The sequence below is a fragment of the Equus przewalskii genome, chromosome 4, assembly GCF_037783145.1.
Source record: "Equus przewalskii isolate Varuska chromosome 4, EquPr2, whole genome shotgun sequence".
Classification (NCBI taxonomy): domain Eukaryota; kingdom Metazoa; phylum Chordata; class Mammalia; order Perissodactyla; family Equidae; genus Equus; species Equus przewalskii.
The window spans coordinates 92,888,357-92,916,092 of NC_091834.1; the positions used below are offsets into that span (position 1 = coordinate 92,888,357).

Sequence of the window (27,736 nt, forward strand, 5' to 3'; positions counted from 1 at the left end):
AAATAAGTCAATTTTCTTATACTTGCCCCCTTCTGTAAAGTTGCTGCTAGAGGGAAGGCAGAGAGCCTACTTTGAAAAGCCTTAAACTTTATTCCGCAGCTACACAAACACTCCTGCACACACAGCACTTGCTCCAGTTACCCATTCAACAGTAGGAGAGGCATCTTTCTACTTCATTTAACAAAACCAATGAAGAAAGGTGATCTCACTACAACTTATATTCATTCAGTTCTCATGAGCCAACAGATAGCCAATCGTCCAAAGATGGAACCTCATACAAATGAACTCCAAATGATCTAATTTTGCCATAATTCCCTTAAAACCCGTGAGTCATACAAGGATCTGGGGATTCTTGGTGCTGTAAACGACCCCTCGGAACAATCCTTGTGCTCATGTTTGGAACGGCTCCTCTAGTACTGATCCTTGGGAGGAAATACTCACCTTCTTTCCATGACACTTACTTGTCTTCCATATTCCTGCCAAGAACCAAACTCATCGGTCCAGTACCAAACCCAGTCAGTGGTGAGGATGAAGTGTGGAGGTTTGGTGACTGAGGAGGCTGTGGAGAGGCGACGAGCCCGGGCTGCGCCAAACATCATGGAGTCGAAGTTCAGACAATCAAAGTGAAAGTTACTGGCCGACTCAGCACACAGGATCCTGCAAAAGAACATGAGAAGTAGACTGAAAATTCCACCAGCCAAATGAACACAGGTCCCTCAGCTTCCACTTGTGGTCTTCTAGATGCCCAGCTGGTAGATATGAATGTAAATGGGACATTTACATTAAAAAAAAAAAAGTCTCCAAGGTGGGAAGGGGAGGACTGCTTTTAAGATCAGTTTTGCTGTGCAAAAATAAAATCAGGGTAATATGGAGCCACATTATCATGACATTCACTATGCAGAAAATGTTAGTTAAAATATTCTTTTTAAAAATGCATTCCTGAGCTAGCAAGAAAGTGAAATCCCTAGAAGCTAAAAATAACAAGTTAACATATATTGAGTGATTAGTGTGTGAGCCAGACCCTGTATTAAGTGTTCTATACATATTAAGGGATTAAGTCTTCATAACCCCATGAGGTTGAGACTGTTATCTCCATTTCACAGATGGGAAAATAGAAGCCTAGGAAGGTTAAGAAACCTGTCTAAGGTCAAACAGCTAACAGACAGTAGAACTAAGGTTTAAGTTAAACAGTTTGGCTACATGGCATGTACTGTGAGCCACCAGGATCTACTCCCTTTCCAAATAATGTACTGCCCAAAGAGCCAAGGGAAGGTAAAGAGAGACTTCTGCATAAAACCAAGATCCTAAAGACTACACATCCTTAGTGAAGTAGGGTGGAGGGGATCTGCCTTACGAGGGGAGACAGTAAGGAAACTTGCCTGTATCAATGTTGGCTCTGGATGGAGGAGAAAAAACTTGCCCTGAGAACTTATAAACCACTCAGACCTCACAAAAGTTTCAAGTTGATTCACACTTCCTGTGTGAGAATTAACTTTAAAGAAGCCCCACAGAGGCAGCTCCCAGAGAAGCAAACACAAATTCTCTCTGGAGGAATTCACCTTCAACCCAGACCTCAAAAGAATTTCCACAGATAGTTTCAGCAAACATGAGCTCACAATCAAATAAATCACAAAACACATGTGGAAATTAGATACCATGAGTAAAAGTCAGCAAAAACAAACAGAATCAGTCCACCAAAGACAACAAACATTAGCAATCTTGGATGCAAATATAAAATACATATAAAGTGTTTTAAAAACTAAATTGAGGGCCAGCCCAGTAGCGTAGCAGCTAAGTGCACACGTTCCGCTTTGGCAGCCCGGGGTTTGCCGGTTCGGATCCCGGGTGTGGACATGGCACTGCTTGGCAAGCCAGGCTGTGGTAGGCGTCCCACATATAAAGTAGAGGAGGATGGGCACAGATGTTAGCTCAGGGCCAGTCTTCCTTAGCAAAAAGAGGAGGATTGGCAGCAGTTAGCTCAGGGCTACTCTTCCCTAAAAAAAAAAACAACTAAATTGAGTATGAAAAGTATGAGTAAGAATCAGGGGCCGGCCCCGTGGCCAAGTGGTTAAGTTCACGTGCTCCGCAGCAGCGCCCCAGGGTTTGGATCCTGGACGCGGACATGGCACTGCTTGTCAGGTCACATTAAGGCAGTGTCCCACATGCCACAACTAGAAGGACCCACAACTAAGATATACAACTATGTGTGGGGGTTTGGGGAGATAAAGCAGGGGAAAAAAAAAAAGGATTGGCAACAGTTGTTAGCTCAGGTGCCAATCTTTAAAAAAAGTATGAGTAAGAATCAAGAGACTATAAGACTATTTGAGTAAGTTTGAAAAAAAAATAGAAATAAAACCTTTAGAAGTAAATAATAATTGAAATTTTAAAATCACAATAGATGGGACACACTGTATCTCAGACAAGGCTGAACCAGTGAATTTAGGGACCAAGGTGAAGAAATTTCCCTAAATGCTGCATAGAGGATGGAAGAGAAGTTAACAGACATAAAAGATAACATGAGAAGATCTTATATATCTAATCAGAAGTCCAGAGAAGCAAACACGTGAAGAGATCTTGGCTAAGGAGCTACCAGAATTGATTAAACATAAGCCTCTGACTCAGAAAGCACAACAAATTATAAGTAGATTAAATAAAAATAAATCCACACATAGACAGATCTTAGTGAAACTGCACAACACCAAAGAATGACAAGATATTAAAAGGAGTCAGAGAAAAAACAGATTATCTACTGTACTTAGTTGAATTATATCCCCTCAAATGATATACTTAAGTCTTAACCCTTTGTACCTGTGAATGTGACCTTCTTTGGAAACTGGGTCTTTGCAGATGTAATCAAGTTAAAATGAGGTGATAATGGAGTAGCGTGGGCCCTAATCCAATGACTGGTGTCCTTATAAGAAGAAGCAAATTTGGATACAGACACCACGACACATAGGGAGAATGCCATGTGATGACAGACATAGAGAGTGGAATAATGCAGCTACAAAACAAGGCAAGCCAGGGAACAGCAAGGATTGCTGACAACCACCAGAAGCTGGGAAGCAGCAAGGAAGGATCTTCCTCTAGAGCCTTCAGACAGAGCGGGGCCCTGCGGGCACCTTGATTTCTGACTTCTAGCCTCTGGAACTGTGAGAACATAAATTTCTGTTGTTTTAAGCCACCAAGTTGACGGTAATCTGTTACAGCAGTCCTAGGAAACTAATAGAGCCACATTTAGACTGACAGCTAACTTCTACATAGAAGCAATGGAAGCCAGAAAACAATGGAATCATCTTTGAAGAGCTAAAAGAAAATACTCAATAAAACTATCTTTCAAGAAGGGGATGAAATAAAGACACTTTCAGACAAACAAAAAACACATCTGTCACTAGACTCTCACCAAAGCAACTTCTAGGAGATGAACTTAAAGAAGGAAAAGGACGTAGGAGGAAACAGGAGCAAAGGAATGGTAAGCACAAAACAAATGATAAATATGTAAATTTAAGCAAAGATTGACACTAATTTCTAACTTGTGGGATTAAATAAACAATAGAAGCAACACATATAGCACATCTTATGTGCCTGCCCTTGTTCTGAGTGTTTTACATATACTAACTCTTTTAATTTTCAAAATAGCCCTTTGATGTAGGAACTATTATCTAATTTGACATATGGAGAAACAGAGGCTGGGTTAAGTAATTTGCCCAAATTCATACAAGTAGTAAATAAGTTTGAATGGAACTAGTCAGTTCAAGACTCTTCTATTGTTCAAAAGAATGATAAAAAGTAATGATTGGCTTAAGTTTTAGGCTAAAGGTTGCTAACTTAAAGAACCTGTTTAGATTTCTAACCACTAGAAGAGTATGCAACTCCCAAACTAGTAGATAAGGAAAAAAAAAACCAAGTGAGGGGAAAAAAAACCTAAGAGAAGACCAAAAAGAGAAAAGAAATATAGAAAAAGGTCAAATAGCAAAAACTAAGATGGACAGTAGAAATAAATTCCAATGTATAGGTAATGACAATAAATATAAATTAACTGACGTTAAGCACACATGGAACTTTTACCAAAACTGACCACATACTACACCATAAAGCAAATCTCAATAAAATTCAAAGAACCTGTTATTATTAGGTCTATACTTTCTGACTACAATGCAATTCATTTGAAATTAAATAAACTAATTTTAAAATGCTTTTAGAAATAAACCATGGGTCATCTAATATATGAGATCAAAAGGACAGAAGTTGGTTCTTATGAAAAAAAAGAAAAATACTAATAAAATTAATAAATCTCTTCAAGATTGTTCAACAAAAAAGGAGGGGGGAGAAAAATATTACAAATGTAAAAGGTGACAAAATTAAAGATGCCATAGACCTAAAAGGGATATTACAAGCAGCTTTATGACAATTCGTTTGAAAATGAACAAACTCCTGGAGAAAAACATAAACTTACCAAAATCAATGCAAAGAAAAATAGAAAAGCTGACTTGTCCTATAACAATTACAAGAAATTGGGTCAGCAGTTTAAAATCTTCTCACAAATTAAACATTAGGCCTAGATATTCTTATGGATACATGATCAATCATTCAGGAAAAAACAATTCTAATTTTATGTAAATTTTTTCAGAGAACAGAAAAAGAAACCATCCCAACCTCTTTTTTACGAGGCTAGAAACTTCTTAAGATATAAATTAGGCAATGATAATATGAAACAATTATAGACCAATCTTACTCAAACATAAATGCAAAAATCTTAAACCAATTACTGGTGTCTAAATTTAGCAGTGTGTTTGTCTGTGTGTCTGTGCATCCCAGCTAAGTATGACTTTAAGCCCAGGAATGTGGTAGACAGTACTAGAAAATTATCGTAATTCACTGCATTAACAAGTAAAGGAGAACAAAACAGGAGCTCTTAATTAATATAGAAACAGCACTCAATAAAATTCAACTTCCATATACAATTTCAAAAAAAACAACTCCTAGCATACTAGGGACAAAATTAGAATTCCTTAACAAGGCCAAAGGTTCCAACATTTACTCATGCTCAAGGTGAAACATTTAACAGTTACTTGTTTTAAAATTAAGAACGAAAGAAAGTAAAAAGGAATAATATTCCAGCTATCATGACTTGTATTCAGCATGATACAGAAGGTCCTGGCACTACAATAAGTCAATAAAAAGAAATCAAATGTTTAAGAAATAAAAACGCTATTCACAGATTATATTAATTTCTATATAACAAGAATATATAGATAACTATACAGATAACTCAAAAGAATATTGATAATTTATTTGAATTAAGATGTTTTAGTAAACATGCAGGAAACAAGATTCTACAAAAGCCAATTGCATTTCCATGCATCAGCAGACGGAAAATATAACTTTAAAAAATATTTTTTTGAAAAAGGAAGTGAAGAAGGTAACAGATCCCTAAAGGAAAAAAAACTAACAAAAGATATACAAGATTTCAATGGAGAAAATAATAGAACTATTGAAAGATACTAAAGAAGATTAAATAAATGAGATGCTACCAGGTATATGAATAGAAAGTACAGCATCATAAAGATGTCAACTCTCCCAAACTGACAACAGTCAATCAAGTTCCAATTTAAAATATTATACCAAGTTTTTCATGAAAAACTCGTCAGTGCCCACCCCCATAGGCCAGATTTTAAAATTTCTAAAGAGAAGCAAAAGACCAAGAAGAGCCAAGACAATGTGAAGAAAAACAAGGTGCGGATTTGCCTTAACAGATACCAAAACTTACTAAAAAGATCTACAAGGTAAGACAGTGTGGTATTGATACAAACGGACCAATGAAACAGAAGAGGCCAGAAACAGACTCAGGTGTGTTTGCTAATTGGCACCTGACACAGGTGGCACTGAAAATAGGTGGAAAAAAGATGGCCTACTTTAAAAAGTAGTGTTGGGCAACTGAGTCTGAAGATAAACTATAAAATGTGTTAACGTTTTGCCAAATTTGGCTCAGTCTTGATGGCTTTAAAAACAAACTTTTGGAAGCGGATAGTGGCGATGGCTGCACAACAATGTGAATGCACTTAATGTCACCAAACTGTACACTTAAAAATAGTTAAGATGGGGGCCGGCCTGGTGGAGCAGCAGTTAAGTGTGCACGTTCCACTTTGGCCGCCCGGGGTTCACTGGTTCGGATCCCTGGTGCGGACATGGCACCCTGCTTGGCACACCATGCTGTGGTAGGCATCCCACATATAAAGTAGAGGAAGATAGGCAGGATGTTAGCTCAGGGCCAGTCTTCCTCAGCAAAAAGAGGAGGATTGGCAGCAGTTAGCTCAAGGCTAATCTTCCTCAAAAAAAAAAAAAGGTTAAGATGGTAAATTTTAAGTTATGTATATTTTACCACAATTTAAAAAATTTTAAATAATTTTTTAAAAAGTCATCTTTGGCAAAACTGGTAATTCATCTGCATAAGAATGAAACTGGACCCATACTTCACCACATGCAAGGCGAGATTAAATACAGCCCTTAAAATGTTAAGACTTTTAAAAGAAAATTCAGGAAAATTTCTTTATGGTCTTTGGATAAGGAAGGATTTCTTACAGCACAAAAAGTATAAAACCATATGGAAAAGACGGCTAAACACCTTTCTTCATTAAAAGATACCATAAGCTGACAGGAAGAGTTCATTTTCAACACACAATTAACTTCCAGAAATTTAAAGAATTCCTAAAACTAAATAAATAGCTAAAAACATAACCTCCCCTGCCAGGCAAACGGGCAAACTACAAGGAAAGACATTTCACAGCAGAGGAAGCACAAATGGCCAATAAACACATGAAGACACTTTACCTCATTAGGAATCAGAGACACGCAAACTGAGATAGCACTGTACACCCCAGACTGGCAAGAGTTCAGATGACAGGCAATATCAAACATTAGGGAGACGTGTCACTACAGGCTGCTAATGGGGGTGGGAAAGTGGTACAACCACTTTGGAAAACAACCTGGCATCACCTGGCAGAGTTGAGGATGGACCCGGCCTACCTCCCAGAAGTTTCTTCCCTGAACAGCTACCCTACAGACGCCTGTGGGCATGTGCACCAGAAGACAAGCACAATTTGCATGAGTCTCGAGAACAGAGTGATGAGAGAAAGACGCCAGGCCCAACAGTACAGCTATGGCTCCATCAGATGAGGTCCCAGAACAGGCAAGACTAATCCACGGTGATAGACGTCAAAACAGTGGTGGCCTATGGGGGTGGGCACTCACTAGAAGGGGACTTTCTAGGGTGATGAAAATGATCTGGATCAGAGTGTTGGCTACATGAGTGTATGCATTTGTCAAAACTCACTGAATTTAATATCTGTGCACTTCACTCTGTGCAAATTTTGCCTCAGAAAAAAAAGAGAAAGATAAGGGGTGGTGTGTGAGCCGTTTAATCTTCCAAAGGGGGACAATTTGTTTCAGACACTTTATCAGTAGCAATTTGCACATAATTGCACTCTAAGCACAAATTTATTTTATCCACTCAAAAAGTAGGCTCAAATTCTCTTATTGGCAACATAAAGCAAGTTCAATCCAAAATATAGTATTTGAAAATAAGGCTACTCAGGACTTTCTGAAAATACAGGGACAAACTTTGAAAAGTTAAAAAGTTAAAGGCTGAACAATAAATAACTGTATGACTTTACAAGCAAAGGCTACAATTTCACAAATGATTGCCTCTCACTTTTCTGCACTAATCAGTGAGCATATATGTACGTGATCAACCTTAGCAGCAAGTAATTGAGAACTTACTTGCTACCACCAGGTCTTTTTCCCATAGCTCCTCCCCGAAAGGAGGGAAAGTGGGAGAACAGAGGCACCAAACTGACAGTATGAACATTAACTTCCAATTTCCAGCCCAGAGCTTCCACCTCCAGACCAGGCTGCTCAAGTGTGTGTGCGTGTGTGTGTGTAGGCAATCAAAACTAAATCCTGCTGTGTCTAAACTTCCTGCACTGCACAGAAAAGTCAGACATGAAGCAGACACAAGTGACGTATTTCATACCTGTCTTTCCTGGGATTGCTATATGCCTCTTCAATAAGCTCCATTTTGTCCAAATCCTTCCACTTGCCTCTGTCCAAGAATTGCCAACGATATGGCAAATGGAAATGAACTTTATTGCACTTACCTAAAATAAAAATATAAAGAAGTATAAGACATCTTGGTAATACATAGCATGGCCTAGCCCCATGGTTCTCAATGGGTGTGGGTGCTGCCCACTGACCTGGGAATGTTTTCATGAAAAGGTCAAAGGCTCCACCCCTGCACGGGGCAGTCTGACTAAGCATTATTGCTATATATGTGGCATGTGGATGGGTAGCGGTCACCAGAAATGGAGCCAGATTCATCTCAACTAGAAATCCATCCCAACCCTAAACATCTGACCACAGGTGGGTCAACGGCATGGTTCCAGCCCACTTTGATCTTTCTGGCTGCTATCACACTCACCCTCTCCTCAGCAATCCCCACGTGCCTGAAGGTACTTACACACACTACTCTGCCCCTGCTGATATACACACAACAGCTGAGGTCTACGGTTTCCAGCCAGCTGCTCCCTTGCACTTCCCACCTGCCTCACCTTGGCTCGTGCTGGCCCCTCACCTGGAATGCCGCCCATACTCTCTCTCTACCTTTTGATATCCTATATGAGGTTCTGGTACATCCGTCCAGAGGAATGTTGTGAGAAGAAAGGAAGACAGCAAAGACAGGCAGGCAATGGGAAGCTCTCTGCATTCTGATACAGACCTACCTCCAAGATATATGCTATTAGTTAGAAAGATACTTGGAACCCACTGGAGCAGGCACTCCTTCAGTGCCTTGCTTGTGCTGGGCAACCTTGTCATTTGCCCCATGGAACATGAGTGTGGATACAAGGGTTGGAGAGAGAGAGAAGCACATGAGAGCCATCAAAGTCCCCACCCCAGTCCTAGGATACACACTAACTACCCACCCCAGCAAGCAAGATGTACTGTTTCTCCCCCCGACATTAAGCCTAGAATCAGAATCAGCATTCTCCATCAGGCACAGGGCTTCTCAAGAGCCAACACGAGTAGACAACCAAGAGTCACTCAATACATAGGAAAAATAACACAGACAGGCAGCTACTCACACAGAAGAATCAATACCTAAGGAGACAATTAGTAAACAGATCAGGAGTAACAGCTAGACTTAAACATAAAACTACAAAACTTTTAGGAAAAAAACATAGGGGAAACATTTTTGTGGGCTTGGAATAGGCAAAGATTTTTAAGACAGAAAAAACAAACTGTAAAAAGAAAAAATTATTAAGATGGACATCAATATTAAAATTTCTATTCTTCAAAAGACACCATAAAGAAAATGAACATGAAAGACACAGACTGGGAAAATATATTTTCAATACCTATCTCTGACAAAGACTTGTAAAAAGAATGTCTAAAAACTGTTACAACTCAATAACGAGAGACCAAACAATCCACAAAAAATGGGCAAGAGAGTGACAAAAGACCTCATATTGTATGAGTTTGTTTATACGAAATATCCAGGTAAAGCCATAGAGACAACATAAATTCGTGGTTGCCAGAAGCTGGGGGGAGGGGAGAATCGGGAGTAACTGCCAATGGCTACAGGGTTTCTTTGGAGGTGATGAAAATGCTCTAATATTGACTGAGATGGTGGTTGCACAATTCTGTGACTATACTAAAAACTATTAAATGAGTGAACTGTATAGTATGTGAATTATACTCAATATCTCAATAAAGCTGTTATATATAAAAAATAGGCAAAAGATTTAAACAGACACTTCACAGAAGAGGTACAAATGGCCAATAAACACATGAAAATAAATTTTAAATATCATTAATCATCAGGGAGATACAAATTAAAACCACAATGAGATATCACTACTCATTAATTAGAATAGTTAAAATTTAAAAGACTGACAATACTAAGCATTGACAAGGATGCAAAGCAACCAGAACTCTTATACATTGCTGGTGGGAAGGTGAAATATTATATCCATTTTGGAAGACAGTCTGGCGGTTTCTTATAAAGTTAAACACATTTATCATATGATGCAGTAATTCACTTGTGGGTCTTTACCCAAGAGAAGTGAAAACATATATCCAAACAAAAACTTGTACATGAATATTTATAGAAGCTTTATTTGTAAAAGCCAAAAACTATAAACAACCTAAATATTCATCAACATATAAATGGATCAATAAATTGTAATCAATCCATGCAATGGAATACTACTCAGCAATAAAAAGGAACAAACTATGGCTATGCCAGCATGACCAAATCTCAAAAACCCACTGAGTGACAGAAGACAGTACAAGAGAATACATGTGTTATGATTAAATTTATATTAAACTGTAGAAAAGACAAATTTAATCTACAGGGACAAAAAGTAGATCAGGGATTGCCTGGGGTTGGGAAATTGGGGGGTGACGATGAACTGTATAGGGGCACAAGGGAAATTTTTGGAATGAGGAAATTGTTCCATATCTAGATTGTAGCGATGGTTACATGGGCACACATATTTACCAAAACTTGAGTGCACACCTAAAATGGGTGCATTTTATTGTGTATAACATATCTCAATAATGCCGACTTTAAAAACATGCATATATATGTGTATACAGCACATATTCCCTGACCCAGCACCCCATTTCCGGGAATCTATCTATGGAAATACACATGTGTACTCAGATGCTCAAGGGAACATTACTCTAATCAAATACAACAAAGCTGTTTTTAAAAACAAGGTGGACTTACACATACTAACATGGAAAAAATCTCTAAGACACGATGTTAAGTAAAGGAAGCAGGTTAAGTAATACATATCACATGTTCCCTTCTGTTGAAAAATATGTAAAACAAATAGCATGACCACACAGCACATGTTTACCTTCAGGGAAGGTTGAAGGAGGACTTCAGACTTTACTCTGTATTATTTGACTCTTTTACAAAGTGAAAGTATTCATGAATTGTTTGAGTACCTTTTAAAGACTGAAAACAAAACAAGAAATTTGGGTGGTTGTTTTTTAAGGAGTCACCGAATTTGAGAAGAAATTTTTCTTCAGTCAAAGCCCAGGACAGCAGTAAGAAGAAAACAAAGGTTTAGTGAAAATACAAACACACACACACAAGAATTGCTACCTCTGGATAAAGAACTGTGGCGAGAAACCCCCAACTTAAACAATTACTTGTCCCTTAAGAGCACACATGGGTGTCTCCTCCTCAGGGAGGGCCTTCCCAGTTTCTAAGGCATCTCTAAGTCTATGACCACCTTTATGAGGGATGCTTATCTTTGTTCCCACTAGACTGGGCATCCATGTCTTGTGCAGGCCTGTGACCTCATGCTAAGCTGACCAAGGGTCAACACTTGACACTCACTTGCTGCATGTATCAAAGATATGTTCCAAAAACTCATCTGCAATTTAGAATCTCAAGTAATACCTACTATCCTCAATTCCCCATCAAAATTGCTTCAGAATTGGTGCAGCCAAAGTGCCTCTCCAGCTCAGGATTAAGAAGGCCCTGACTCCTCTGGATGGAGGAGGGGACCTGGAGAAGCAGTTATCCCACCCACAAGTGGATGAAGGGGTTTCCTCTGACTTACCTTGAAAGCTACAACTTTTCCAGATATGGTACAAGCAGATCTGATCGCTCTCCTCTTGGTTCATAGTATTTGGGGACACAGAACCTGAACTATCTCTTTTTTCTACAAAGAAACACCAAAAAGACACATCAACTTCCATCAAAGCTTCTGATATGGGGTTGGAGTAGTTCAAGGTGCAGAGGAGAGTAAAAAGGATTCGTTCATCTCTCTACACAAGATGAAAGTGGGCAAAGCAACCTCACAAAATCCTATAACGTTCGGGATGAAACAACCCTCAGACATGCAGGGGGGCCCTCTGCACTTTAGGGAGGAGCCAGGAAGCCAAATCCAGGACACCATGGAGGGCTCTCTTCTCAGCTCTGGCTGTGCACCCAATTCGCTAGGAGACCCATTTAAAAACACAAGTGCCTGGCTCTACCCCAGAGTGACTCAATCAGAATCTCCAGGTGTGATACCTGGGACACCTGTTATTTAATAAAGGGAGGACCACTGTCCTACTCATTTAGATGGCTTTTGAGATTCCTTCCATATCTAAGGCTGTGATGATCCCACAGGGCGAGTGGAGGGTGACATTTTACAAACTAGAATTGATTCTTTTTTTTTTTAAGGTATGCTTTTTGGTGCGGAAGATTGGCCCTAAGCTAACATCTGTTGCCAATCTTCCTCCTATTTTTTTTCCTCCCCAAAGCCCCAGTACATAGTTGTATATCCTAGTTGTAGGTCATTCTAGTTTTTCTATGTGGGATGCCACCTCAGCATGGCACAATGAGTGGTGCATAAGTCCGTGCCCGGGATCCAAACTGGAGAACCCCAGGCTGCCAAAGGTGGAGCACATGAACTTAACCACTTGGCCACAGGGCCAGCCCCAGAGATGGCTTGAGATTCCTTCTGTATCTAAGGCTGTGATGACCCCAGCGGGTGAGTGGAGGGCTACGTCTTACAAACTAGATTTGATTCTAATAGCAAGTACTTGTTAATGAACTACTAGAATTGGGTACCAATAGCAAGAACAAAAGCAATAAGTAGAAAGCCTACATCTCAAAATGAAACCTCCTTAATTTTAGGTTAATTATAGGAATTGTAATATAAAAAGGGCATTAAGTTGCTTTCCAAGTTTACCTTTACCAGTAGCACTCCAATGATCCTTTACCTAGTAATTACATTTACCCTACACACACCTACCACCATATAAGCATGTACAACTCATTAACAAACCCTCCCTATTTAGTATCACCTGTCACAACCCCCACTCCCTAGGAAGGGATCACCAACTGTGTTTTACTAAAAGAAGCACAGACTTGCCCAAAGTCACACTTCCATTTAATGGCCAGCTGGAATCCAGGGCCTTACCCGAAGTCCCCTGTGGGTCCGGGGGAGGAAGGTGCCCTCTGCTGGGGGTAGAGCTCTTATTCTTGATGTCATGAGCATTTCTGTAAATGGAAGGCAGCCTGCTCACCAGGTCCGAGCTCATACCCAACTTCTCCAATTTTTCCAGATTCTCAGAATTAGAGAAATCATGAGATCTCTTACAGCCAGTGCCAAACTTGCATTCACCCTGTGAAAAATACTGGCAGACATGGAGTTTGATACACTGCTTTTGAAAGGTACAAGAGCCGTAGGGTCCATCTCCTTTGTTGTAGTGAAGGCAGATCTGTTGACAGAGAAGAGAAAAAGGTTTAGGAAGGCCTCACGCGACACCACATCCCTACTGACCAGTCCACTGGTTAGAAGAGGTTCCTCTAGAGACCCAGCCAAAGCTGTGATTCCGTCATCCACACGGCTATGAGAACATCCCTCACTCTGCACAGACGGCTGCTAATATGCTGTTGGCTAAAATGGGAACTGAGTGGACAGCAGACTGCTCAGAACAAGCCCCTCCACCGGCAAAATCCAAAAGAACTTCAACCTGATCAGAGTGGCTCCCTTCACATGAGACATTTTAATGTAAATCACATAGCAGCATCCTAACAAGACTTATTTACTACCTACACACTTCCCCCAATGATTCTCTGCCTCTCCCCTACCCAGGCCCCAGTTTCTCCCAACTCTCTTTTCTACAATTCAGGGTCAAAGAGCCTCTGAGGATTTAGAGCATCTGAGAGAAGGCCAAATACAGCCTTTTCACTTCTCAAGTGCAAACTGAGACTCAGAGAAGTTAACCGGCCTGATCTAGCTCACAGAGCTATCTACCACATCTGGCACATCTGTTGAACTTTGTTGGCAAAGCTGGGACTTGAACTTGAATCAACTGCTCCTTCTCTACACCACAAATTCCTGGTGATAGGAACCAGGCCCAAGACCACAAGGGGCCCAACCATCAATTTACAGGCATTATTTTGAGCAAGATATAGAAATGTAGCAGACGGCTGTGGAAACCAGACTTAGAACAGCAGGAACCCCACTCTGGAGATGGAAGCCCTGAGGGGAAAGGCGAGAGAGGCTGGGACCCAACCCTGATTCTGCCATTTGCAAGCTGTGTGACCTTGGGCAAGCCACTCATCAGCTGAGATTCAGTTTTTTAATACCTAAGATGAGAATAATGCCACCTACCTCACTGGGCTATTGTGAGGATTAAATGGGAAACAGATGAAGTGGCTAATACAATGCCTGAACATAGTGGGTATTTGATTCATGGTGGAAGCCCCCAAGTGGTCATCTGATAGGGGACTAGCCTGAGAGGAGAAATCCTGGCAGGAAAGCCACACTGGATCCAAGTTTACGGTCTCAGCTCCCATTTGCTGGCACCATGGTCTGAGCCAACCTGCAGACCCAAGCAGACAGAGGCTACACATGCTCCAGACTGGTCACCTCTGATTCATTTCTCACTCTCCTGACAAGACCGTCTCTCTAAAACATTAATGTCCACTCTCCAAACACAACTCCCCTCTAACTCCTTCCTGTGATACAAAAGGCTGAGTGGATGAGCCTCTGACCACCTATTTCTCTTTCTCCCTGTCTCCCATCCTAAAGCCAGGTTGCACAGATCTACCTGCTGTCCCCTGATCATGCCAGGTTCCCTCCTCTGTGTGCACAGCTCCCCCTTCCCAGACCTTCACACCTTTATTTAACCTTCAGCACCCAGAGCAGGCACCACACACTCTGGAATGCCTTCTCCAGTGTCCACACTGTGCCCCCAAGATCAGAGCACTGATTTCAATCGGAGCATCTACACAGCATCTTGCAATTATCTGCTGACCTGTCTCACCCAGTAAATGTGTTTCCCGGAAGGGCAAAATGGGGTCTTTTATCTCCTTATCACCAGTGCCTAACCCATCGTAGATATTCAATAAAGGTTAGCTTAATTAAATCAATACTCATTTTCAAAAGGCAAAAGAAAAAAGTTACTACCTATTATGCACCAGTCACTACACTATGTAGCACCTTTCTCAAATAGGCAATTTTAATTGAGTAATGTGGAAGAATTTTCATTAAAATATGCCAATCTAATCTCCATTACCTCATCCTAGAAACAGTGCCAGGGCATCTTATAGAACCTGTGCTGGCCACAGGAATGCATCACTCAGATCTGCTGCAGAGCACAATTAACTCTCAGCCCAGCTGCTGCTCTCTGGAGCCACTACCTTATTCACCACATTCCCACAGGCTGCTCCCAGCAAAGACCAAGCACAATGTTCTGGGGAGATGCAGGATGCCTTCAACATCAACTTTACCTCAGAACTTCCTGTTGGCCAGGTGGAAGCTTCCTTGGAGTTGTGCTGCAGTCAGAATCTCTTCTGACCCAGTCCCCTTCTTTCCCTCTCTCCTGCCACAGAGGTCAGGCCTGCATCACTGCTGAAGGCTCTCCTACATTCTTCTGTTCCATCCCCAATAAATCTCTTGCACTGCTAACCCCACCTTGGTGTCTGCTTCTCTAAGGACCCAAACTAGTACATCATCATTGTGGGAAGCTTCAAAACAAGTGGTTAACATCTGAAATGCTATATGAGAATTCACATCAACTAAAGTTCAAAATTCCATGGGTGTGACCGAATTAGTAGAGAGCACATCACCTGCCTGTCAGCAGCTCTGGGAAGCTTCTCCACAGACCCATCTGGGTCCAGTGATACCTGCATGGTTCCAAGTCTTGCTGGACAGGGAGGGGCTGCCTGGAGTCTCTCATCCCCTCAGCTCTGTGTAAATAACATCTTGCTACAGCCACTGGACAAGCAGACTCCCTCAACCTTACAGAAGCCCTGCAAACGAGGTACTAGCCCAACTGACACAGAAAGGACGCTTCAAGAAGGGGTAAGGTTGGCCCAAGGTCAAAGGTCTAAAAATTAGTAGAGTGCAGGATTCAATCCAGAGCTCCATCAGGCAGACCCCAGTGGTCACAATGGGGTCCTAGCTTCTCTTATGCAATAATATTTCCCATCTTCCAACCTTCTGACCTCTCCTCAATTACTTGCGCACCCACCCACCCCCTCCTGGCACTCACATCCGGCAAAAGCCAGGGGTCGTTCTGAAACAAGAGCTGGCAGAGCTCACTGTAGCTGAGGTGGTCCACACCGTGAGTTCTCAGCACACTCAGGTTGTGATCGGTCGTCAAGCTGTGACTGTTCCTACAGTTCTTCCTGAAAAAAAGCAGAGTTGGTGTCACAGCTGAACTGTATCTTCCCAAAATTCTTATGTTGAAGTCCTAACTCCAGTACCTTAGAAGTAACTGTATTTGGAAACAGTCTTTAAAGAGGTGATTAAGTTAAAATGAGATCACTGGTGAGGGGCCAATCCAATCTGACGGGTGTCCTTAAAGAAGAGGGGGTTAGGACACAGACATGTACAAAGGGACAACGTTAAGGACACAGGGAGAAGACAGCCATCTACCAGCCAAGAAGAGAGGCCTCAGAAATAACTAACACTTGATCTCTAACTTCTAGCCTCTAGATCATGAGAAAATAAATTTGATTGTTTAAGCTACCCAGTCTGTTATGGCAGCCTGAGCAAACTAAAACAGATGGTAACATCAGTCTTTAAGATAAATTTTTCAGGAACAGTTCCCGACATTGTTTAGAAGCACCAGAGAAAAAGCAGTATGTCTATGCAAAGATAAAACATAATGCTTATTTACAAACTCACCAGTCACAAGATGAGTCACAGCATACCAGTCACTGGGCACTTCGGAGGCACTTAAACATTGGCTGAATAAATGAGTGTTGACGCCTTATGGTTATAGGTGTTTACACACACCCATACACACTTCTGAGGCCCAGCCCTTTTTTCTGCTTCCTCCCCTTCATTTTTTCCATCAATAAGCCCCTGCTGAGGCCTCACTGTGAGCCAGGCCCTGGCACTATGCCCCAATGATCCAAAGATAAGACTTGAAATAATCGCCCAGGTCAACAGGACCGGGAAGAGTTAGGCAAATAGCATTTGCTTGACTCAGTCACTGCCATACCTCACATGCCATGCTTATTATAAGCATCTCAAAAGAAAACCGAACACCTGATTAACTCCTCAAACCTGCACCTCCCACCGGCTCCCTCATCTCAGTAAAAGGCAACTTCCCTCTTCCACTGGACTGATCAAAAAACCTTGGAGTCATTCTGACTCCTCTCCTCTCATCTAGTGGAGGTGAAGGACATAGAGATGACTCTAAAATGGAGTGGGAAGTGCAAGGTCAGCTGTGCTCAGAATACATCAGCCTGGAGAGGAGGGGCACCTGAGCCTGACGGAAGTGGGGAAGCAATCAAGGGAGGGTCCCTGGAATGTATAAAGCCTGAGCCAAATAGGGTTGAGGAAGATCCAGGCAAGGAGAGAAGGGAAAAACATTCTAGGCAGAGGGGCTAATAATCTGGTGCCGCCAGAGCCAAATATATCTAATCATTACAATGATGGCTGCTAAAACTTGTTGAGCATTTACCACAAACCAGGGATTGCTTAAATGTTTTGTGAGTTAACTCATTCAGTCCTCAACAAGCCTAGGAGGTGGGTGATATTATTATCCCCATTTAGCAGATGATGGAACTAAAGCTCAGATATAAAGTACAGTTGTCCCTCCAAATCCGAGGATTCAAGCAACTGATGACCGAAAGGACTAGGATGGTTGTGTCTGTACTGAAAATGTAGAGTTTTTTTCTTGTCATTATTCTCTAAACAATACAGTATAACTATTTACATACTATTTACATAGTATTAGGTATAAGTAATCTGGAGATAATTTAAAGCATATGGTAGGATATGCGTACATTATATGCAAATATTGCACCATTTTATATAAGGGACTTGAGCATCCCCAGATTTTGGTATCCGAGGGGATCCTGGAACCAATCCCCCAGGGATGCCAAGGGACAACTGTAACTTGCCCAAGATCACCCAGCTAGCAAGAAGCAGAGCCAGAGTTGAAAGAAAACAGGCTTGTCCTGGGTTGTGCTGTTGATCACAGTGCTTACTGTCCCCTAAGCACAGGATGGAAGTCAGGGACCTGGGACCCTTCCCAGCTGTCACCAATGGGCAAAAAGCAACAGTGATGAGCTACTTCTGAAACAAGTGACCCTGCGGTTCATGAAGACAAGGAGAGTCTCAGGGAAAAAAGCATAGAAAATGCAGCCAACCACACCCACTCTCCCTTATGCCACCCAGAAACAGTCAGAGAAGGAAGGTTCAAGAAACTCTCCTGTGTAAATCACAAGGAAAAGGGAAAGGCGAAGAATGAACAAGAAAACTCAGAATCATGTAGGTGAGTAAACACCAGATGCTCAGACTTCCGAGACAAATAAAATCTGACCCCCAAATTTTGGGAACTAGCCTAAGAATAGGGCTGCCATCTCTATTTTACCAAATCCGGACATTAACAAGATCCAACAGTTATCCTCATCATTAGATCCATCCATCCACCATTTATTGTGTCTGCCTTCCTCTCTGGCTGCTGCTCCTCATTCTCCCCTGAGATGCCACTTTCCACCAGTCCCCGAAGGCCTGATTTCCCCAGGGTTCCACCCCCAGACTCCTCTTTGGATCTGACCCACTCCTGGAGCCATGGCCTACACCACCCAACAACTCCCAAACAAGCACCTCAGGGCCCTGATCATCCTCTCAAGCTTCAGACTCAGATAGCTACCCCCCAGGGCAGGCTTCAAAACAAAATCCTCTCCCACTCTCACAGCCAACAATAAGAAAGAAAAGTAAGAGTCATCACTCGGTCAACAATAAGACACAAAACAAAGTCATCTCAATCAACAATAAGAAAGAAAAGTGAGTCATCACCTCTCTCATACTCTGTCACCATCTCACCGACACCCCATCTCTCCCAAATTTCTCACAGATATATCTCTTCTTCTTAAAGCCTTATCTGGGCATTGGAATATTCTAATCTAGACATTTCTGGGCAGCTGTTTCCCAGGGACTACATTTCCCAGCCCCTCTCCAGCAAACCCCGCTGCCACCGCCCCGCATCTAGGCAGGGTTATGAGACAGCTTGTGGTCCAGGAAATGTGGGTGGAAGGTTATCTACCACTTCTAGACCTGACCCGTAAAAACCTCCCTCCAACCCTCTATGTGCATCTTCTCCACCTGCGCCCGGGACCTGATACCCAGAATGGGTTGAGGAGGGCAGAGTCTAGGTCAGCCAGCCTGGGCCCCTGAACGACTGCATGGATCAAGGCCCCTACCCCATGCTGACTGTCATACCTGACATGAATAAGAAATAACATATACTGCCTCAAGCCAAAAAAAAGAAAAGGAGCTAATTCTTCTAGATAACCAGATTAGCTTTCGAACAGGTCCCCATCCCATCCTCCTCTAAATCAGCATCCACACCACTAAGAATATCTTCTTAAAACACAGACCTGACAGCTGCTCTCTCCTGCCATCTGACAGGCCCCCATCACCTTCAGGGTGAGGTTCAAATTCTCTAACATAAGCCTCATCAATCCACTCCACAAATCTCCCTGAGCACCTGCTAAGTGCAGAGGACAGAGGTAAGCGCTGGGGAGACAGCCAGCCAAGGCCAAGACAGCTGGGGCCCCTGCCCTGGCAGAGTCTAGTTCCACTGGTGGGAGTGGGAGGATGTGATGGGTGCTACGAGAAAAGTAAACAGGAAGATGTGAGGAGAGGAGGAGGAAGAAAGCTCAAAAGGAAAGTGGCATTTGAGTTGAGGCCAGGATTCGGGGGCAAACCAGGACAAGTGTTCCAGGTAGAGCAAAGGCCGCCAGATGAGCCAAGGCTGAGTGTGTTCCAGGAGCTCAAGGAGGGGGCGAGGCTGGAGGACGGCTGGGACCAGTTCCCCAGGAACCTTGTGGGTAATGGAAAGGAGCTTGAGGTTTATCCCAAATGCAGCAGGAGCCACTGCCGGCTTGTAAGCAGGTGAACAAAAGAGGTTTTAGAAGATTCCTTCCCGCTGCTGGGCGGGGAAAGCCCTGGGCTCAGCGGCCCTGGAAGGAAGCGCTGGAGACCGGGGCGTCGTGGAGCTCCAAGAAGCCAGACGCAGCCCCTTTTCTTCTGGAGAGTCCTTCCCTCCTCCCACCCCACCCCGATACTGCCACACCTAGGGTGTCCCACCCGGCACCGCGCTCTAGGTCACTCTGAGAGCCTAGAGAACACCGCTCGACCCTGAGACGCTCCAACAGTGGCAGGTATTCAGCGGGAGCTCAATAAATGTTCGCTGAAGGGAATGAAGGCGGAGAGGCCAGGGAACGGCCACCTAACTGTCGCGCCAGAATTTAAGAGGGCCCCAAACCGGCTGGGGGAGAAGGGCCCCGCCCCCGTCCCGCGGCCCACACCCCGCGGGCGGCCGTCGGGCCGCGGGCGCGCCGCCTTACCCGGCCCTCAGGAATTTGCAGGCCCCGTAGACCAGGAACTTGCAGAGGTGCAGCTGCGCGCAGAGCCCGGCGCAGCCCGGCTTGGCGCTCTGGTGCGCGCGGCACAGGCGCAGCGCCGAGGCGGCCAGCACCACGCGCTCGGTGGCCGCCGCGCCGCCCGCGCCCGCGCCCGCGCCCGCCCGCGCCGCCACCACGAAGCGCCCGCGCTCCCGCAGCAGCCGCTCCAGCGCGTCCGCGCCGACGCCGGCCCGCACGCGACGCCGCAGCTCCTCCAGCTCCAGGGCGCCGCCGGCCGCGCACAGCACCTGGGTCAGCTCGCGGAGCGCGGCGGCCTGGGCCATGGCCGCGGCGGCGGGGGGCGCTGGCCGGCGGGCCGCGGACGGGAGCGACGGCGGCGGCGGCCGACTCGGGCTGGCTGAGCGGCTGGCGAGGGGTGGAGACGCCGGCTGGAAACGAAACCGAAAGCTGCCCAGGCTCGGGGTAAAACAGAAGCCGGGCGGCCTCGCCACGCCCCCGGGCCCGCAGCTGAGCGGGGCTCGGCGCCTTCCGGCCTCAGGGCCGCCAGCTGTGCGCGCCCGCCCGCCCGCCGCAGGGGTCATGCGGCCCGTCGGAAGCCCGCACGGGCTGCTTCGGCTCCCCGCGGACCCATCCGCCGGGCCCCAGAAGTGCTTCTCTGGGCGCTGGACAGAGTCGCAGTCGCTTCCCCGGCGGCAGCGCCCGGCGCGGCCCCGAGCGCCTCCACCCAGATGCTGAGGTGGGGCAGCCCCGGCCCGGCGCATCTTCCTCAGGCGGAGCAGCAGGAGCGCTTCCCGCCAGCTCCCGCGCGCTTCCGCCGGCGCGCGTGCGGTGCAGGCTGGGACGCCCACCCGCGACCCCGCCAAAATGTCGCCCGGGCCCCGCGCGGCCGCCCCGACGGCTCCCTCCAGTCCACCGGGACAGGGCACCTGGGGCCGCCCAGGTGAAGCCGATCGCTCCGAATGGCCAAACGGGCTCAAATGCTGCTTTATCTTCAGTGCGAGCAGCGAATCTCTTCTTTTAAATATACAGGGGTGTTCCTTTCAAAAAGCAAATCCGTTCCTTCTCCCCCTCCCCCCTGCCCCCCCCCCCCCGCCCCGGCTGAATAAAGGTTGAACAGATATTTAAAGACTGTTCGGAACCTGGGGACGCTCTGAAACGTTGATGATAGAAATTGTGAATTGTTAGAACCCTTTGGGAAAGTAATCCCGGAATAGCTATAAAAATGTTAACTGTGCGTGACCTTTGACCCAACGATCTTTCATCTAGGAATCTTCTAGAACTAAAGGAACAGTAAATAAGTTATGTACAAAAGTGTTTATGTGGAGGAGTTTGGGTGCTGGGAGCAACGTGGTGAGTCGTTACCCAGAGTTTTAATACAGCTTTAACAAGCATGTATTAAATCTCTGTCTATTGACCTAGAAGGAAAGCCATGCTGTGTTGTTCAATGAAGAAAGAAAGGTGTATAGAAACGTCTAAATCAATAGCGAAAAGAGAATGCTATTTGTGTGTGAATGTCGCAAGATATTTTTGAATGAGCATGGAGAAAGCTAAGGAAGGACAGACTATGCTGTTGGCATTAGCACTGGCTGTAGGAAGTATGGGGTAGGAGGAACTAGGAAAGTGGAAAAGAGAAGATGAGAGGCGGAAAGATTGTGGGAAAAAATACGTAGAGTACTATATTAAAATGAACATAAAATTCTATTTATAATACGACTACAAAAATGTAAAAGTCTATTAAGTGGATGGATGAAGAGCAGACAGTAACATGGACAAATGAAAATGAATTAATTAGGGGATGGGGTGAGGAGAATTTGCTTTTGGGTTTCAACTGTGGTTTTTGGAAAGACTTAATTGTGTAAAAAGTGAATTTTGCATTAAAAATTTAATTTTTAGGGGGCCAGCCTGGTGGCATAGTGATTAAGTTCATGCTCTGCTTCAGCAGCCCTGGGTTCGCAGGTTTGGATCCCAGGCGTGCACCTATACACTGCTCATCAGCCATACAGTGGTGGCATCCCACATACAAAATAGGGAAAGACTGGCACAGATGTTAGCTCAGCGACACTCTTCCTCAAGCAAAAAGAGGAGGATTGGCAACAGATGTTAGCTCATGGTCAACTTTCTTTACCAAGAAAAAAATTAGTTTTTAATTTAAAGTTATAATTAGGGGGCCAGCCCAGTGGCGCAGCAGTTAAGTGTGCACATTCCGCTTCTCGGCAGCCCGGGGTTTGCCGGTTCAGATCCCGGGTACGGACATGGCACCACTTGGCAAGCCATGCTGTGGTAGGCACCCCACATATAAAGTGGAGGAAGATGGGAATGGATGTTAGCTCAGGGCCAGTCTTCCTCAGCAAAAAGAGGAGGATTGGCAGCAGTTAGCTCAGGGTTAATCTTCCTCAAAAAATAATAATAATAATAAAAAATAAAATAAAATTATAATTAATTTTAATTATGTTTTTAACGTTGTCTTGCAATAAAATAACACTTTTTTTAAAAAGAAAGGAAAGGTGATGTCAGTGAAAATAGTGTAATAAGGACCTCAGAAAGTTTGCCCTTCCATACAAGCAATGAAAAACTGGCAAAAATGGTCGGAATCAACACTTTCAGAGCTCTGGAAATTAACCAAAGTCTTGCAGCAACAGCATTTAGTCAAGAAAAATGGCTTAATCGAAGTAAGAACATAAAACTTCGTAGCATTCTAACTTTCCCTAGTCTTAGCTCCTCCTCCCCAGCTGCATGGCAGCCTTGAAAAATAGCCCACCTTCCTGGTACCTGTACCAAAGAGAGCAGAACAGGACTGGAGCTCTTTCAGAGCCTCAGTCCCAAATAAGTCATTATTTGACCTGCCTAGTGTTTCCCTGCACGCCCCTCCTGAAAAGACTTGTATTTACCCAACTTCACTGGAACTAGCCTAATCCCAATGGCTTCTGCCCCCGGGGGAGGTGGGAGGGGTGGGGGTTGGGGCAGTCGTGGTTTGCTGAATGTCTTAACATCAGGACTGGCTGAGGCGTTGGATAACAGTTGGAGCAAACAATAAACTAACCAAAAAGCTCAAAAGGAAACCTGAAGAAAGAGATGTCCATTGGGGCTTTGAAAAGCTCGAACATGTTTCTAGGAATCTAGAAGGCCACACGCATGCCTCTTTGGTTCCTTCCCTCGGAAATCACAATAAAAGCTTTGCCCCACATTTTCCCCTCTCTCCCTGTGCCGCTTGGCCAACTTTGATGCCTCCTCGTGTGGCCTGCATGGTGTCTCAGCCTCCTGTTTCTAGGAGTCGGTGAGTATAAAAATGTCTTCCTTCGTAACAGTCATTTCTGTGTCTGCATGTCTTACCATACCTGATTAAAACAAATCTTGGGTACCCTTTTAAAACATAGATCATGAAGGGTTTTAAGATAGAAGAAGAGTTAGAGTACGCCTACGAAGTCTCCAGTGGAAGTGCCCAGCAGGCATTCGGATCAGTGAGTCTGGCATTTAGAGAAGTTATTACTAGAATTGTGAACATATAGATGATTTTTAAACCTACAGGACAGAATAAGATGACCCGATAAGAGAGTGTAAATTGAGAAGAAAAGAATTCCAAGGACCTGCCCCTCTAACAGAGAAGAAGAGACTGCTAGAGTTTAGAAGGCTAAGAAGGAGCAGCCAGTGAGGTAGGAGGAAAACTAGGCAAATAGAGAGGTATGAAAGCCAGCTATTTAAATATTTCAAGCAGGGACGATCAGCTATGTTGAGTGCTATCAAGTGCTAAAACCAGTGCCACATGTTGTAGGTTTTTGTTATATCAGCTCCACACTTTCAGATGCCAACTTCTGTTTCAGTTAGTTTTTGATGTGTAACAAACCACCCTAATACTTAGTAGCTTAAAATAACCACAATTTAGTATGTCTTGTAATTCTGAGTTAACTCAAGGGCTCAGCTGAGAGTTTTCCTCCTTGAGTAGGTATATGGCCGCAAGCCCAGCTGGGCTAGGGTGGCGGGGTATCGTGCCAACAGCCTGAAGAAACGACCTGGAGACTGCAAAGGAGACATATGTGTTTATTGGGACTGACTTACAGGGAGAGTGTCCAGTGGCGGCTGGCTGAACGGAAGTGTGCACCCACAACCGGCCCCTAAGAGAAGCTTGTTTAAGTAGGCGGAGGAACAAAGGCTGCATGCTTGCCAAGGGAGATCATCCCTGTATGACCTGCATTCCAAGGACCAGAGCTCCCCCTCCTCCCTCCTCGGGACCTTGAGGGTCTTGGTGTGAATTATCCCACGAGAAAGCAGCTGGGTCGGCCAAGCCCAGGACTGCTATCACCGTGAGTGTTGGTGTGTAGCCCAGATAAGAAGCCTCAAGGACACATGGCCGTTAAAGGGGCACGCCAGCTAATGCCCCTACATAGGTGGCTACATTTAATGGGAGCTTAGCTGGGGCTGAAACATACAAAATGGTCCCTCATCCTCCAGGTTCTCTCTCCACGTGGCCTCTCATCATTCAGAGGTTTGGCTTAAGCTTCTTTGCAACATGGTGGCCAGCTTCTAAGAGGGAGCATTCCAGGAGAACAAGCTCCAATGTGCAAGTACTTATCAAACCTTTGCTTGCATCATGCTTGCAAATCTTCCACTGGCCAAAAAAGTCACATGACCAATCCGAGAGTCAATGTGGAAGGGGACTACACAAAGGAATCCCGGAAGGCATGGCTCACTGAAGGCTACCAACAGGTGACCAAAGGATTCAGTGATGTGGATATAAGAGTCAGAGTCCCAAAAGGAAATATTCCGATAGGAAAATACAAGAAGGATTTACTAAAGGGACTATTTACAAAAGTAGGGGCAGAGTTGAGGAGAACCACAAGGAATAATGCAGTAATCTGGGCCCAGTGGCAATGGAGTTACCACTCAAACATCTGTAAGGATGAAAGGAGGCAGCAATTACTAGATCCCAGAAGAATTAAGATTTGTAATTCCCTACACCTTGAAAGGAGCAATGACCTTCAGTCAAAGGACATAATCAGCCTTGCAGGAAGAAGCAGGAAGAAAGCCAGAGGAATTAACTCCCAGGCCTTACATTCCTCTCTCCCTCTGACGTCCTGGAGCTCCCCATTGGCTAAACCCACTCAGAGGCCAAGGGTAAGGAAGCCCATTGATCTACTCCATACAAGTCTTCAGGGGCATAAAGCAGAGCAGAAAAGGATGGATCTGGAGGCCTAAACAAAAGATACGCACACCGTGAATGCCACCTGTCAAGAATAATGGTAAGAACAAAGATTGGAGTGGGTTCAAGTGTGAATGAACAATGAGGAAGTGAAAACAACAACAGAGAGAATATTTATAGGAAGTTTTGCTGTAAAGGGAAGCGAGGAAGGTGGTGGTCACAGCTGACCCTGCTACAGAGAGGAGGGGGATGTCTGGTCAAGGAAGTTTTTTGTCTGTCTATCTTTATTTCAAGATAAGATAATCATAGTTCATGCATAGTTTTATTCTGATGTAAATGATGCAGTGGGGAGATTGCCGATGTCAGGTGAGGGAATAACTGCAGGAGCAAGGAGGGAGCCTACAGTGCAGAAACGGGGCGATCTGTTTGATAGGAACAAAGACACTTCTTTCATATCGGGAGGGAAGACAGAAAGGAAGGGCGTAGCATGGGTGTGTTTGGATCTAGCCTTGTGGGAAGATGAGGGGGGGCTTTGTACTTAGTTGCAGAGTGTCTCCCCCAAATTCATGTCCACCCAGAAACTGTAAATGTGACCTTGTTTGGAAATAGTCTTTGCAGATATAATCAGGTTAAAGTGAGGTCACCCTGGATGAGGGTGGGCTCTAACCAATGACTGGTGCCTTTATAAGAGGGAAATTTGGATACAGAGTGACATAGACACAGGAGAAAGCCATATGACAACGGGGGCAGAAATTGGAACAATGCATACAAATCAAGGAACGCTAACTAAGGATTGCCAGCAGTCACCAGAAGCTAGGAAGAGGCAAGGAAGGATTCTTTCCCAGAGCCTTCAGAGGGAACATGTCCCTGCTGACATCTTGATTTCGGACTTCTACCCTCCAGAAGTGTGAGAGAATAGATTTCTGTTGTGTGTGTGTGTTTTTTTTTTTTTTTTTTTGAGGAAGATCAGCCCTGAGCTAACTACTGCCAGTCCTCCTCTTTTTCCTGAGGAAGGCTGGCCCTCAGCTAACATCATGCCCATCTTCCTCTGCTTTATACATGGGACACCTACCACAGCATGGCGTGTCAAGTGGTGCCATGTCCACACCCGGGATTCGAACTGGTGAACCCCGGGCCGCTGAGAAAGGGAACGTGGAAACTTAACCGCTGCGCCACCAGGCCGGCCTGATTTCTGTTGTTTTAAGCTCAGTTTGCAGTAATTTGTTAGGGCAGCCCTAGGACACAAATTCTATTTTCTCAGTGAGATGTGGAAGAGGATTACAGCAGAGGGTGCGTCTAAAGCAGGGGCTAGGGAGGGATATGACCTAGGGATCGTATCTTGTTTCAGAGAATGGAAGAGCAAATTTACCAGGAAAACAGGATTGCCAGACAGTCTCGAGTCCCATTGAAGTTTGAGGATCATAAATTTAAACTTAAACCTGTCAACATGGTTACGTGATTGGTTCTCTCCAAGAGTTTCGTTGCTTTTGAGCTGCAAAGAAGCTGAGTTCAACTTGGATTGGGGTTTTGCCTTTTGAATACGATGGAGAGAGATCAGGGCAAGTTTTTGAGGGCCTCTGCAAAGGAGAAATTGTCTTGATAGATCATGGAAACCAATCTGGGTATAGAAGGAAAGTGAAGGTGAAGGGAGTGTAAGGGGGGAATATGTGACACATAAATAAATACATACATAATAAAGACAGACAATAAACAAATAATATAAATAACAGTGAAGACATAGAAAGTAAGAGTTGGGAGGAGAGAAGATGGTGTTGGAAAGTGGTGACTTGAAACATAATAGAGGCTTGCTTATGTGGAAATTAAATCCTTACGTAAGGAGGTGAAACTGTTATTTTGAAATATCCCTATACTGTTTCTGGGCAGTAGCAGACCCCTTGGGCAGACCACATTTGTTCTGGGAACACTCACCGTGTGACGCCTTTCTAGTGTTTATTATAGGGAATTTGGGAGTCCATTGTCTGAGCAACTACAAGACAAGACCTGCTTATTTGTGGCTTGACCACGCTGCCCTCCCAATGGCTTGCATTACACAGAGCTGCTCTCTGCGGGGAAGGGGAGACCAATTTCCCCAGGGGCTAAGGAACTGCCAGGGAGGAAAGAGATAAGAGTGCAGCCATTCTGTTTCAGGTCCAGTTCCCCAGAAGCAGACCCTGAGACACTGATTCTTGTGCAAGTAATTT

General features: G+C 44.4%; 1 protein-coding gene across 1 annotated transcript in view; it reads right to left on the reverse strand.

Annotated features, from left to right (window-relative positions):
• Positions 1-22,286, reverse strand: part of PARP12 (poly(ADP-ribose) polymerase family member 12) — a 39,148-nt gene extending 16,862 nt beyond the window's left edge. Inside the window, exons 1-6 of the mRNA XM_070616623.1 lie at positions 20,384-22,286; positions 16,066-16,201; positions 12,981-13,281; positions 11,631-11,732; positions 8,030-8,153; positions 462-657 (exon numbers count right to left, since the gene is read on the reverse strand). Coding sequence (XP_070472724.1) covers positions 462-657; positions 8,030-8,153; positions 11,631-11,732; positions 12,981-13,281; positions 16,066-16,201; positions 20,384-21,162 — 1,638 coding nt within the window. The 5' untranslated portion in view covers positions 21,163-22,286. The remainder of the gene's footprint in view (positions 1-461; positions 658-8,029; positions 8,154-11,630; positions 11,733-12,980; positions 13,282-16,065; positions 16,202-20,383) is intronic.
• Positions 22,287-27,736: the final 5,450 nt, after the last annotated feature.